This window comes from Elephantulus edwardii, unplaced genomic scaffold, assembly GCF_000299155.1.
Source record: "Elephantulus edwardii isolate Elephantulus edwardi_28Jun2011 unplaced genomic scaffold, EleEdw1.0 scaffold00233, whole genome shotgun sequence".
Classification (NCBI taxonomy): Eukaryota; Metazoa; Chordata; class Mammalia; order Macroscelidea; family Macroscelididae; genus Elephantulus; species Elephantulus edwardii.
Genome location: NW_006399983.1, coordinates 4,336,018 through 4,350,774, shown reverse-complemented (window position 1 = coordinate 4,350,774; position 14,757 = coordinate 4,336,018). Strand labels below are relative to the sequence as shown.

The following is a 14,757-nucleotide window of genomic DNA, read 5'->3' as shown; positions in this document are numbered from 1 at the left end:
ATACTTGGGAGGGTGAAGGGACAGTGCTGGAAGGGAAGGCCCTCTATGAGGTGGATTGATTCAGTGACTGGGGTAATCAGGATGGGTGTGTCAGAGGCAATGTGACTGGCACAGGATAGAGCAGGGTTTAGGGCTGTTGTACATAGGGTCGCTATGAGTCGTAAGTGACTCTATATGGCACATAACAGCAACAAACAATAACATACATTGTATGAGAGGAGATTATTCCTCTTTCTTCTACTATGTTGTTATTGTTTGGTGTTATCAAGTCTACTATGACTCATCACAATCCTATGAGCAATGGATCTGAATTTTACCCTATTCTCTGTCATTATCATCATCAGCTCTGAACCCACTGTTATGGTCATTGCGTCCATCTATCTTGGGTTTTTTACATTTTTTAAAAATTTAATTTTTTTAATTAATCTTAATGAACATTTACAGAGATTTTTTATTTCTATACATTCATTGTTGCATTTTACCCCCGATCACCCTCCCCCCAGTTCGCACTTCTCTTTGAAAAGTAAAAGAAAAATTATTTCGTTTGTGTAGAGTCCACCCCCAACCCTGAATACACTTCACTACGCAACCTTCATTCCAGACTCTTGTCATAACCATAATACTCAATCACATGGCACTTTAAAACAGTTCTCTCCCTCATATGTTTCAGTGCAGTATACATAGTTTATCTAATTTTTCTCAGTCTCACCACAACCCTGCCCATCAACAAACGAATGGATAGAGAAGCTGTGGCATATTTACACAATGTGGCATATTTACACTATGCAGCAGTGAAAAACAAGGAACTCAAGCAATATTATTCAAAATGGGTGACCCTGAAGGACATTATACTGAGTGAAATATTTCAGTCACAAAAGGACAGGTTGTGCATGGTGCCACTATTTTAGGTCCATCTATCTTGTTAAGGGTCTTCCTTTATTTCACTGAGCCTCACTCATACTGTGACTGTGAAAAGGGCTCAAACATACTAGTGACCATGCAGATGATGCAAGAACAGGCAATATTTTGCTCTGTTGTATACTGGACTGCCCTGAATCAGAGTTGACTAAGGACAATAACAACTTGGTCTCTAAGAATTTCTCGCCAATATCCTCAGCTCCATTGCTTTTAATGCTTCTTCTAAGACGCCCATTGGGAATTGCTCACACTCTGGAACAACTCAACCCTGACTCTGGACTTACCTAAGAACATCACCCAGTGCTGAAGTTAGATGTTCTTACAAATGCAAGTCCTTAACTAGTTGACCTTCCATGTGAACTTTAATTTCTTTGCATTTCCCTAAGTACCTTTTTTTTCTAATTTCCAAAGGTTCTATTTCAAACCTTTCCACTCTCCTCACATTTTCAATCCTGTCACCTCTTTTCCACATAAGTTAGACCACTTTGTTGCCTACTTTTCAAAGAATAGAAGCCATCTGACAAAACCCTTTTCTGGCCATTCATTTACAACCCCAACTACAGCCATGTTTATTTTTCTCTCTTTTTTTCCCATTGTGTTGTATGGAGATGCAAGATTGATTTATCCAACATTTCTCTGCATCCTGTAATTTCTTATCACACTGGATATTTATTAGAATCCCATTTAAATATTCATAGTGATTAAAAGTCTGCGATGGATTGGATTATGTTCCCTTATATCACACGATGAAATCTTGACCTTAGGATTTATAACTGCATCTACGAACCTGATCTTGTTCAGCAATATGGGCTTTCTGCTATTATGTAAATTAGTTCATTTCAGAAGAGAGGGTTCTAAACCTAAACCCTTTTGAGTCATAAGAACAGTAGAAAAGATACAGAGATACACAAAGGGAAAGATAGACATCAAGGAATGTCCAGGACCTCTTGGAGCTACTGACATGGGAAGACTGCCCTCTGGAGCTACTCCCAGACCTTAGAATTCTAGACCCTTGAAGTTCTTGTCAACCAAATCCCTGTTCTTTATTTTATTTCTTTTTGTATTACTGTTTTTATTTTTATAACTTTAAAGATCCCCAGTTGTGGTATCTTTGTTACAGCAGTACTGGTAATCGAGACAACATCTTTCTAAACTGTCCAGTTAGACATTAAGAAAATGCACAGCATATATAGAATAAAAGTCCTTATGAGATTTTGGCTATTGAGACAAAGAGTTCCATTAGTATACGTAGAAGGCACAGGAGTTGAGCCCTGCTAATGTGGATACGTTGAGAGTGCCCATCTCCTCGCCAGCACCTTTTCTAAGTCTCACCACCACCATTCCGTTTGCCTACCGCATGGCATAGGTCATCCGGTCCGGCCGCATGGCCCTCATCATGCAGAGACGCTGCAAGGCTGTCTTGTTCTTCCACTCCTGTGGAAACTTCTCTTTCTCAGGACATTCGGACTCCATAAACTTTTTCCAGCTTTTGGAAGATCCTTCAATATCCCGATCCAGGTTATAGAATTCTTCCATGAACGAAAGTGCCTGGGAAAGGTCAGATAATCTTGTTGTGAATGGTAATTTCTCCAGAAAGCTTTAATTTCCTTTATATTGTGGACTGAAGAGCAAGAAGTCACCATATCCCTGATTTTTACTCTTGTTTGGAACCTTGGATTTAACCTTCGGGTAACTAATGAATGAGTAAGGACATCAACTAGCTTACCATCAGTAAATTACCTAAATAATAGATGTTTGTGTCTATTGTTTAGTTGGAACCAACTCATTGCTGATTCTCCAATGGGTTTTCAGAGGCAGGAAATTGCATGGGAGGAAATTTGTCATCCTTCTCTGTGGAACAACAGGCGGATTTGAACTGTGTATCTTTGGGTTGGCAAGGCAATTCCTCACCACTAAGCTACCAGGGCACCCTAACGTATAGGGTTTTGCTGTTGTTGTTTTGAACCATCGAGTGGGAAATGACTTATAGCTGACCCTCCAGTAGATTTTCAGGGGCAGTAAATCACACAGGAGACTGTCCCTCCTTCTCCTGCAAAGCAGCTGGTGGATTCGAATCACATGCCATTGGTTTTGTAGAGCAGCTTCTTACAACTAGTCTACCAGAGCTCCCTCTAAATAACCTACTAAGTAATAGTAAGTTGTTTATGTATGTGTTTTTTTTGTTTTGATTTTTTTTTAATAGATGTCATATATTTATCACAGCATCTTCTCAACTCCTGAAAACCTTAACAATCCTACAGAAGCCTCTAAAACTAGTCCTTTTGTTAAGGCTAAACAAGTTTATAATTCAGGAACCAATTAACATAAGAAAATATCTTTTCACAAAACACCTATTGCAATATAATGAATTAATTGTTTATCTTTTGGTTTTTATGGATTTTAATACTTTGTATACATTGTGTTTCATTCATGTACACTGTGTAATAGGTTTTAGGAAATAAAAGTTTTGGGATACGATCAGCTGCAAAGACTGAGTAGCATTTCTTTTCAAGGTTTACATGGAAAACAGACATGAGAAGGAGTACCATCATTATTCTAGTCATCTAGATTGGACTTCTGTATATTTACCTTGCCACCAGCTCCTATCAATTCTTTCAAAATATCTCTGCAGTCATGGACTTTTATTAAATGCCAACTCTAAAATGTACATGCGGTATCTGCTTCTAAAAGGATTAAGTCCAAATGCTTTACTTGGCGATCAAATCTCTTTTTGGTGCCTCCCTCCAATCTGTACAGAGAAGCAAACCTCTTCCTTCCTGCTCTGACCAAGTGGTAATTGAATTTCCTTAACTTAAAACTGATATATGCTCCAGTTTTGAAAATGTAGCAGACTCAATTCTTTGTTTGTTCTATTTCTACTGTGTTGAGGGTTCTGTTCAAATTTTTACCAAATTATACTCACTCTTTTTTTCTTGTGCTAGTCATGTTCAGTATTTATTAAAGCTCAACAAGCTGTTAAAGTCCAGTTCATAATAAACAACCCTTTTCAAGTACATCTAACACAGAAGACATAGTTGCCCCCTCCTTTGTGGACCCTTTAGAGTTACTCACAAAGTTGATATCTCTACTGCAGATGATTTTTAATTGCCTCTAGCACTTCAATTTTATTTCCCAACTCTGCCTGTATGCCTGGTCTCTCTAATGAGACGTAAAGTTTTCTTGTGTATTCTAAGTGTCTGCCACAGTCTCATAAAATAAAGAATCCAGTATTCTTATTTATGAATGGATAGAGTGACCAATTTAATATTTATTGAAATGCTTACTATGTGCCAAGTACTTGGGAACACAATGGAGAACAAAGGCACATGTTTAAAAAATTTATTTTAATGAACATTTACAGAGATTTTGGATTTCCATTCATTCATTGTTGCATTAAAGGCACATGTTTTGCATGTCGCTTACAGTGTCTTAAGATGAAGAGAAAGGGGAGATGAGTGGGACCTTGCTATGTGCATGGGACTGCAGAGAGAGAGAGAGAGAGGCGCGCAGATGGAGGAAGGAGAGTGTGAGACAGGACCGAAGGTAATGGGACTGAAGAGAGGAGCAAGACCAAGTCCAATGGCCATGGAGTTGATTCCAACTGACCATGATGCCACGTGGGTCAGAGTAGAACTCTGCTCTATAGGATTCCCAAGAAATTATTTTTCAGAGGTAGATCTCCAGACCCTACTTGTCAAGAGCCTCTGGGTGAATCCAAACCTCCAAGCTTCCAGGCAGCATCTGAGTGTGTTAATACTTTCCATCAATCAAGGACTTCTTATAGACGACAAGGGAAAAATATGGCTGGAAAAACAGACATATCCTTGACCTGGGCTTGTTCAAACTCTTCTCCTATGTTGCTGGACATGTGGCCTTGTTTTAAGTGCCCTTTCACACAGGCTCTGCAGCCTCTCACCCTAACCTGACCTCTAAGAGCAGGGCAGCACCATGTTCAAACTAAAAATGGTGTGGGTGGCCTGCAGAAAGGCAGACGAGGTACTGGGATACATATATTCTGGTCTCAGCCCCCTAACTCACAAGCCACTGAATGTTGCTGTTGTTAGGTGCCGTCCAGTCAAATATGACCCCTAGCAACCCTATAATAAAAGATCTGAACCCTGTTCTATGCTGCACCATCCTCACACTTCCTGACACACAAGAGCCCATTGCAGCAGTCACAGTGTTAACGCATCTGGTTGAGGGTCTTCCTCTCCTTCACTGACCCTCCACCCTTCCCAGCATCTTGTCCCTCTCCAAGGAATAGCACCTCCTAGCAGTAGGTCCAAAGTATGTGAGGAGAAGCCTCATCTTTCTTTCCTCTAAAGAGCATTCCAGCTGCACCCTCTCCAACACATATCTGTTCATTCTCTTGGCCATCCATGGTATGTTCAGTGCTCTTCTCCAACACCACAGCTCAAAGGCATCAATTCTTTTTCTTATTCATTGTCCATGTCTCAGATGCATAGCTAGTAATCAGAAAGGCTATTGCCTGAATCAGATGCACATTAGTTCTCAAACTAACATCACTATCGCTCAATAATTTGGAAAGAACTCTAACTGCAGATTTCCCCTTTGCAATGAGTCTCCTTATTTCCTGACTGCTCATACAAAGAGTGTCAATCATGGATCCAATGAAGATGAAGATGTTGACAGTTTCAATCTCCTTTCCATTCATCATGACACTGCCTACTGGTCCAGTGGTAAGGATCTTTGTTCTCTTGATAGTGAGATGCAATCCATACTGAAGGCAGCATTCCTTGATCTTCTGCAACAAATGCTTCAAGTCCTCTTCACTTCAGCAAGTAAGGCTGTGTCATCTGCATAAGGCAGGTTATTGATGAGGCTTTCTCCAATCCTGATGTCATATTCTTCTTCATAGAGTCCAGCTTCTTGAGCAATTTGCTCAGCATACAGACTGAATAGGTATGGAGATAGAATACAATCCTGGCACACTTCCTTCCCAACTCAATCATGCAGTGCTCCTCTGCTCTGTTCTCACAGCAGCCTTTTGACCCAGGTATAGATTCCACATGAGCACAATCAAGTGCTCTGGGATTATTCTCAATGTCAGCCACAACCTGACAACAGATTGGAAGAGGTCCATATTTTGTTCCTATTCCCAAGAAGGGTGATCCAACTGAATGTGAAAATTATTGAACAATATCATTAATATCACATGGAAGCAAAATATTGCTGGAGATCATTCAAAATTGACTGGAACAGCACATAGATATGGAACTGCCAGACGTTCTAGTGGTATTTAGAAAAGGCCATGGCACCAGGGATATCATTGCTGATGTCAGGATGGATCTTGGCTGAAAGTAAGGAATACCAGAAGAGCGTCTTTTTGTGTTTTATTGACTGTGTGGATCATGACAAGCCACTGAATATACAGACTGTTTTAAAAACTTGTGGATTTTGGTTGGGTTTGTTGTTTGTTTTTCAGCTGTAGGATGAGGACAAATAATCATTGTCTGTCCATCTTATTCTGTGAACAAATAGAGCTAAAACATGTTTTAAATACTACCAAGCCTTTCCATGTTCTTTGGGATACCAAAAATTATTGACTTAGAATTTCTGGTTTAGCTGTCAGTTACTCCCACAAGAAGTGTGAGTCCTCTGTAGGAAATGTCTTGGGTATCTTTATGTGCCTTAGGCCTCCTGGCACTTAGAAAGGGGTCGATGAATGAAGTTTGACATCTGGGCAGCCAGTAGGGGGGATCTTGACAGGCTAAGGAAGGCGGCAGCTGCTGTAATTATTTCTCTCTGTGCCGAGGAACTTCCATCTTCTGCTAGGCAGCCACTTCACCCCTCTGCCCAGCCTGTATCACTATTAACCCTTCTGTGGCCCCATTATCTCTGGAGTCACCACCAAACCGGTCAAATTACCCTGTAATCAGAAGTCCCTGCTGCCATGGCCTTGTCTGAAGCATACTTTCTTGAAGCTCTGGATTGGACACAATTGCAACATTTAATCTTCCAAATGAGGGAAAGGGATTTCTAGCCTTCTAATAAAGCCAAATGGAAATGACTAATTAACCTAATTACATTAGATTGTGCAGCAAAATACAACTGTGCTAATTGGCATTAGAGTGGAAGTAAGGGGCCTGTTCAAAGGCTAACAAAGGCGTGTGTGCATCCTAGATGAGGCTTTCCAGTGAATAACAGAAAGCGTCTATTACCTTCAAGTTCAGCATTTGAAAGGAGGTTAATAAAAGCAGCACTTTATCACCAAGACTCCATTCATTACTTGCTCATTAGTTCTCTTGGGGGAAAAAAACAATCAACCTTCCTCATTAAGAAGAATGCTTTTGATTTTTTTTTATCATGTCCTATTCAATTATACTTATTTTGTTTCTCTAGACTATAACCCAACAGAACCCTTAAAAAGAGCATTCATCAAAGCCTTCAGCAATATGCAGAACACACCACATTGAGTCTCACCTGCTCACACCCTGCTGTGCACTCCAGTCTGATGGGTCTGAACTCAGCTGCTCACTTCACCTACTCAGAGAGACCAAGCTCCACTCGCAAATGCTTTTCAATGGCCAGTTGCGCTTAGCTCACAAAACAAAGCCATATACAAATCAAAACAAATGAGCATTTTTTGAGGAGGAGGAATGGGACCTGGCTGCACAATGGCTTTTGGGTTATTCTTTGAGAAATGAAAGCATCAAAGCCATGCTGTGAGTCACTCCTTGTTGTACGAATTTGTACTGAAGATGGCTTTGCAGAGGAATAGAGAGAAAGGCAACTTGACTTGTCTCATATGGGCAATTCATAGCCTTTCGAAGCTTATCCTTTGTGGTGGCTGGTTGTGTCATGGGTTACTTCAAATACCACAAGAGCACTGTCATGGGCTGAATTAAGTCTCCCCCCAAAAATGTGGGTTTAATGAAGGAATGTGCCATTGAGTACTGATCCCCTGTGATTAGAAAAAAAGTAACAACGGTAAAAGGATTAAGGGTGGGATGCAACACACTTGATCCCATCACAGCCCTGATCTGATGTAAGGAGAGTTTCCCTTTGGCGTGGCTTGTAACATTATATATGTTCCAAGAGATAAAATGAAAGAAAACTGAGAGGGATACGAAGACCCTCCCAAAAAAGAACTTCCAGTGGAATGAATCTTTTGGATCCATGTGTCTGTGTTGGGATATTTCTCAACACAGGGATCTCCAAGGAACAGTTGGCCTACAGAGGCTGAAGAAAAGAGCCTTCCTGAGAACCCAGAGAGTAAAAGCTAGAACTCAATTCACGAGTTGGTTCTGACTCATAGGGACCAAGTTGTTGAGTTTCTGAGGCTGGAGACTAAAGTGAGAGGAGACCACCCCTTTTCTCCTGAGGAGCTTCTGGTGGATACAAACCATTAGAGACATCTGGCCTTGGGTTTAGCAAAGCAATGTGCCAAGTCACCAGAGCTTCCTTCTCTTAGGGTTAGTGATTGGAATTTAGATTTCTAACCTCTTATTGGAGCTCTGGTGGCCCAGTGGTAAGGAGCTGCATTGCCATATCAAAGGTGTGTGGTTTGAATCCACCAGATGTTCCATGGATGCTGGATGGACAATCTCCTTCTGTGTGATTTACTGACTCTGTAAACCCGCTACAAGGTCAGCTATGGGTTGGTTCCAATTTGACTGGTACACACCACACCCACTACCACAATCATCTCTTAAATGGCAAGAGAAGAAATTCCAGTTTATTAAATCCAGGCACTTATAGTATTTCTGTCACAGCAGTGCTAGATAAGATAATGACCCAGAGAGGGCAGGTTTCAGTGGTGTTTCCAGATTCAGACAGAAGAGGATAAAAGGCCTGGTGGTCTACTTCCAAAATTGGCCAGTGAAAATCCTATGGATGATAACATAATAGTGTCCAGTCTGGTACTGGACGATGAGTCTCCTGGGTTGGAAGGCACTCAAATACAGAGTGGCTGCATCAATGGGTTCAAGCGTGCCAACAGTCACTGAAGAGGGTGGGTGCAAGACCAGGTGATGTTGTATTCTATTATATGTAAGGTTGTCAGAAGTCAACAGCAACTATTCTAAACCACTGAACATGGAAGCAGGAGTACATTCCCTGCTTTAAATCTGAGTTAGGATTTACACGGAGATGCCTGGACATGGTGTGTGTCTGTGTCATTAAAGTGCAGTGCATTCTCTCCCCATCAACATAGGGGCCTCACAGTCTCGTCCATATGCTGGTCAGACAAAGCAGAGATGCAGTGTCCACTTACAGCCTGCAGTAGAGCATTGCACACCAGCCCTGGAGCCTGTTTCTCTCTGCAGAGTCTTCCCTGCAGATAAGCTAAGGTCAAGCCCTGATGCAGAGGGGTGTGAAAAGGGATATACTTACCTTCATTTCCTTGCCAGCTCTACGATGCAGACGAGAGTTCAGGAAAGCCTTCAAGAGATGAGAACTTGACTTTTTACAGAGGTTAATACTAATAACTAAGAGATTGGAGGTTCGAGTTCACCCAGAGGTACCTTGGGAAAAAGATCTGAAGACCTATTTGCCCAAACTCAGCCACTGGAAACCAATCAGCACAGCTGTCCTTAGATGCAAATAGAGTCTCCACGGCTGGGAGTCGACTCAATGTCAAGTGCACGCATGTGCAAACTCACCTTGATGCAGCCCCAGGCCTGATCAGACAGGAACTCCACAGGACTGGCGAGGCCTGCTTGTGCCGGGGACCGAAACAGGAAATCCAGTTCAGCTGCACTGACTTCTTGGTTCATTAGGAGAATCTGCAATGTCGAACGACACTATTTATTTGGCCTATGGCGGTCACAGGGTTACAGAGATATTAGGTCTTGCCACTCACTGTAATTACTGCTGCTTTGTACACAAGAACTTGACCAACCATTCTGGCTATTTAAAAAGGATAAAAGGAGAGAGTGTATATACCCATGCCACGTCTCTCTGTGTGTATGTGCTTTCACTGCAAACATCAGGGCGATTCAGAGGTACACCATGAACATACTCTGGTTAGCAAGAACTCAGTGTATCTCTATTATAAATGTTCTCAATGGCTGCAGCAATGGGCTAAGTGAGGACAGCACAGGGAAGGGCACTGGTTCATTCTATTGCACACAGGGACCCCGTGATGACACAGAATGTACTCGACAGCACCTAACATTAAAAATTACAAAGGGAAACACACACACACACACACACACACACCCCAATTTAAAAACTAGTTTTAATTACTTGTTGTTGTTGTTGTTGTTATTATGTGCCGTCGAGTCGCCTGCAACTCATAGCGACCCTATGTACAACAGCCCTAAACTCCGCTCTGTCCTGTGCCAATTGCACTGTCTCTGACACTCCCATCCCAAAAGTTATTTTATATTTTTATCATTCAGTGCTGGAAAATAACTCATCTTCTGGAAATTTCTTTAAGCTTCTTTTACCTGAAAGGTAAGCTGGGCAAGGTAGGTCAGCTTATCACACTCAAAGAGTCCTCGGGTGGTGTACTGGCACACGGAGAAGGTGATGCTGTCTATGAGACTGGTCACCCGCTCCTTCAGGCTCTCACTGGACGCAGCCCTCTCCACTGCCTTCTGGAAGACAACGCTGAAGGCCTATGGGCAGGGGAGGCCAGATGTCGTTCATTTACACAGCCCTCTGCACACAGCCAGCTGTCCTGTCTATGAAGAATATTTTCATTTGCCAGCCCACAGAAATGTTTCCTCTGCTTATATTGCCAACAAAGGACAGCAGCAGCAAGAAAACATGTTATTAAATAGTATAACTTTTTAAAAAATATTGTTCATATGAATTATTATGTTGTCACAAAATAGACCAAGCTATGTATGGGCCAAGGTAAGAGTCCATGGCTCTGATCAATGAAAAAAAGAAAGGATAATAATAAAAATAATTACACCAAGAAGTTTGTATTGGATAAGTACTAAAATAAGAAAGTCAATTGTGCCCTGTCTTATTTCTCATTGACATCAAGTTGGAATTGACTCTTAGCTGACCCTCTAGCAGGTTTGCAGAGGCTATAAATTACAAAGGAGATTACCTATTTTACTTAGCGGCGCAGCTGGTGGATTCGAACCATTTGAATTTAGCTTGGCAGCACAACTCTCTATCCACTAGGCCACTAAAGCTCCTTCCCTACTCTTTCCTGTTCTGTCTTTTACCTGGTGACTATGAGTTGGAATTACTTGGATGGAAGTTGGGGATAGTTGCAATAGTTATATAATATCTGCACTAATGTTTCAATAATTTAATTTGGAGTTAAAACAATAAATATTTATTAATTAATCTTACAAAAATAAAGTAAAATGCAGACAATAATAAGCATTTTGGAACAATGATTACATTGACTAACATAAAATTCTCCAGTATTGAAACACTGCTTTGTACAACACTGTTGTCTAAAAGAGGCCCTTGCATGTAGCAGGCATAATATTAACAATTTCTCCTTCTCATGTGTCTTTGTATTCCTTCCTATTAGTTCTGAAGCCATTTCACTATTCCTCTTAAGTGTACTTTTAAAGATAGAATCTCCCTGCAATACTGGGCATGTCCCTCACTTTAGTTCTTTTAAAAATGATACTTCAGGGGTGCGATAAAAAATATGAACAGATATTTCATCGTTTTGAACTTAAATACTAATTCATTATAAGCATTTGGAATAGAATTGAAAATGTGATAGGAAGAGAACCAATCATTAAGAAAAAAAGAAAACTAAGGCTTAATTTGAAACTTTTTAATTCCTAGCTATTTAGATTTTCAGACTTTATTTTCCTTTTGTGCCTTCAAGGAAAATAATGTCTTGTATTTTCTGTCACTGTCAACCCCCATCTCTCTCTTTGTCACTGTCACCTCCCCATTTCTCTCTCTGTGACTGTACCCCTACACTTCACTCTCTGTGTATGTGTTTGTGTGTGTTTGCACGAGTGCACGTGCATATTCTCTTTGTACGAATTCTCTTTCTGAGCCGGGCCAAACCCAAAAAGTCCCTAGGAGATTGCTTCTTAATGCCTCTGTGGCTTTGGTCTTCTGACAAATGCTCTAGAGGAGAAAGATGTTCTTTTGGAGATGTGCTTATAAATGTACAGCTGTTTTTCCTTCCTTTTTTTTTTTTTTTTGCTAGTGTTTCCTAGTTTGGTCATTCAAACTCAAAAGGCTGTGGAGGTGGCACCCACTGAAAGCTGGCCCTCTTGCTGGTTTTCTGAGGCTGCAAATAGCACAGGAGGAAATAGTCCATCCTTCTCTCGTGGAGCTATTGAAGGGTTCTAACTGCGAGAGTGGAGTGGCCTTTGGGCTTGCAGCTCAACTCCAGGTCTGGGCAACCAGAGCCCCCTTGACTTGGTCATCAGTTAAGGACAACAATAACAAATGCATGCATTTTTGCTCTTTACTGTATTTTAAAGAGACCCTAGGTAGTGTAAGCAGTTAGCATCCTTGGCTGCTAATGGGCATGTTGGAGGCTCAGAAGTAAAGCCTGGCAGCCTACTTCCAGCTGTTGAAAACCTTTGGTGACAAGTGACGTCATCATGAAGGAAACGACCCAATGGTGACGGGTCTGGCTGCTGAATTTTAAGTTCTGTAGGGCAGAGTTCACGGTTCCTTTATCTCTGGTGTCCTCTCCCACACAGTCAGCGAGGACAGTGCTTAGCATACGCTTACTGCAGGAATGAGGAGGACGAAGTCTGACGGAGCCTTCTCATGGTTCCATCAGACGTAACTGATGAGTCATGTGACACTTAAATCAAACAGAGGAGAACCATGACATAGGTTTGACAGCAATGCAGCTGGTGCCCTGGCTTTGACTATCGAGTCCTGTGGTACCTAGTGGTCAGCCACGTGGCCACATGGGACTGAGGGTTGGGCTGGCTATTTTGTAATCCTTTTTTGTGATCATGTGAAAAATAAAGATCCAAGTGTGAGTTACCTTGAGAGAAAACTGGTACATTGGGTGGATTCTGCTGAGGTCATTCATGATGAAGTAGAGGAGAGAGGCCCTGGCAGCCGCGGGCCGGTAATGCTCTCGGGCCTCGTTGATTTTCACTTCTGTCACCTTGGCCTCCTGGACCTGTCAGGAAAATATGAGGCCCATTGGTCAGTTCCTTGGGAATCTAGTTGGCTTCTTCACGTGTGCATAAATGTGTATGTGTGTAGCGTGGGCAGACTGGGATGGGGTAGAGGGATAGAGGTTATCATGGTATTCCTTCATAGAATCTGGGGAGTTAGGAGGAGACAGATTTTTATTTGTTGACAAAACTAGAGGTGTCAGCTCTTCAGTTGGAGGTGTGAGTCACTCCAAGGCCCATTTCTAATAAAAAAGATTTTTAAGGAAATGCCAAAACAAAAAATATATTGGGGCCAAAACACAACATCATGATAGATGGAGAAAAGATGGAAATGATGGTCAGTGATTTCATCTTTCTTGGACCCACAAGAAACACCCTTAGTATAAACAGTCAGGAAATCAAAAGATGTCTGCGGTCAGGAACAGCTCCAAAATGCTGAAGAGCAAAGATGTCACTATAGGGTCTAAGGTGCACCCAACCCAAGCCAGGGTCTTCTCAATTACTTCTATGCATTTGAGGGTTGGACAGTATAAAAAGACAACAAAAGAAGAATTGATGTCCTTGAGTTATGGTGCTGGGGATGGACACTAAATATCCCATGAGCTGCCAAGAGAATGAACAAATATGTCTTGGAATGAGTACAGCCAGGATGCTTCTTAGAGGAAAGGATGGTGAAACGTCATCTCATATACTTTTGGCATATTGTTAGGAGTAAGTCCTTGGAGAAAGACATTATGTTCAGAAATATGGAGGGTCAGTGAAGCAAGGGAAGACACTCAATGAGATTTATTGATACAGTGACTAAAACAATGGACTCTATTGTTGAGCCCATTGTTATAGTCAATGGACTATAGTCTATAGTCCATTGACTACAGGAGGATGGTACAGGCAGTGGTAAAGTTCAGACTGATGTTCATAGGGTTGCTATGAATTGTACTTGCCTCAACAGCATCTAACAACAACAACAATGACAGTACATTAATAGAAAAGAAACCAGAATTCCAGGAAGTGGAGATTAAGAATAGAAGTATAAACTATTTTTTTTCATTCTGAAATAAATTAATGCATAAATCCACACACAAACAGATCTCTTTTAATTAAGGGTTTTATTTTTATTTTTAGAAAATTTATTTTCAGGAAAAAAAATAACAACAACAGTAAAGAAGTCCAAGGATCAGAAAGAAACATTTGTTTAAAACCAAAGCCATTAAATATAAACTTCAATATGCCTTTCCTTATGCTCCAGAATAGAGTCACAGTATTGTTAATAAGTGGGAGTTCCACAGGAAAGGTACAAAGAACTCTACTGAAGATGAGCTCGGGAGAAATAATTATGAACCACAGGGGGAAGAATTTCAGTAGAAAGAAGAGTTAGAAGATAAAACAAAGGATTTAGCATCCCCTGAACAAGAAGACACTCAAATAAATTAAAAATATATCATTAATTGATTATGTTAAAAGCTGTAGGGAGACATTTTTAGAAATGTGTCATTTTGTTTAAAAGCATGAAATCAGGACACTTGGATGATCCTATGCCATCCTCACAACCATTGCTGTGCTTGAGCTCATTTCTTCATTTACTGTGTCAATCCATCTTGTTCAAGGGCTTCTTCTTTTTCGCTGGCTCTCTACTTAATCAAGCATAAAGCCCTTCTCCAGGGAACGGGCCTTCCTGACAACATGTCAAAAATATGACCTGTTTTCCTTATGTTGAACCATCCTTGCATACCTGTTATGAATCCCACTTGGTCATGGTGGATTATTTTTTTTTATGTATCGTTGGATTCTATTT

General features: G+C 41.1%; 1 protein-coding gene across 1 annotated transcript in view; it reads right to left on the bottom strand.

The window, feature by feature from the left end:
- The window catches only part of DNAH9 (dynein, axonemal, heavy chain 9), a 623,295-nt gene that overhangs the window by 137,367 nt on the left and 471,171 nt on the right, over positions 1 to 14,757 (bottom strand). Inside the window, 4 exon segments of the mRNA XM_006898570.1 lie at positions 2,273 to 2,466; positions 9,543 to 9,665; positions 10,332 to 10,502; positions 12,827 to 12,967. Coding sequence (XP_006898632.1) covers positions 2,273 to 2,466; positions 9,543 to 9,665; positions 10,332 to 10,502; positions 12,827 to 12,967 — 629 coding nt within the window.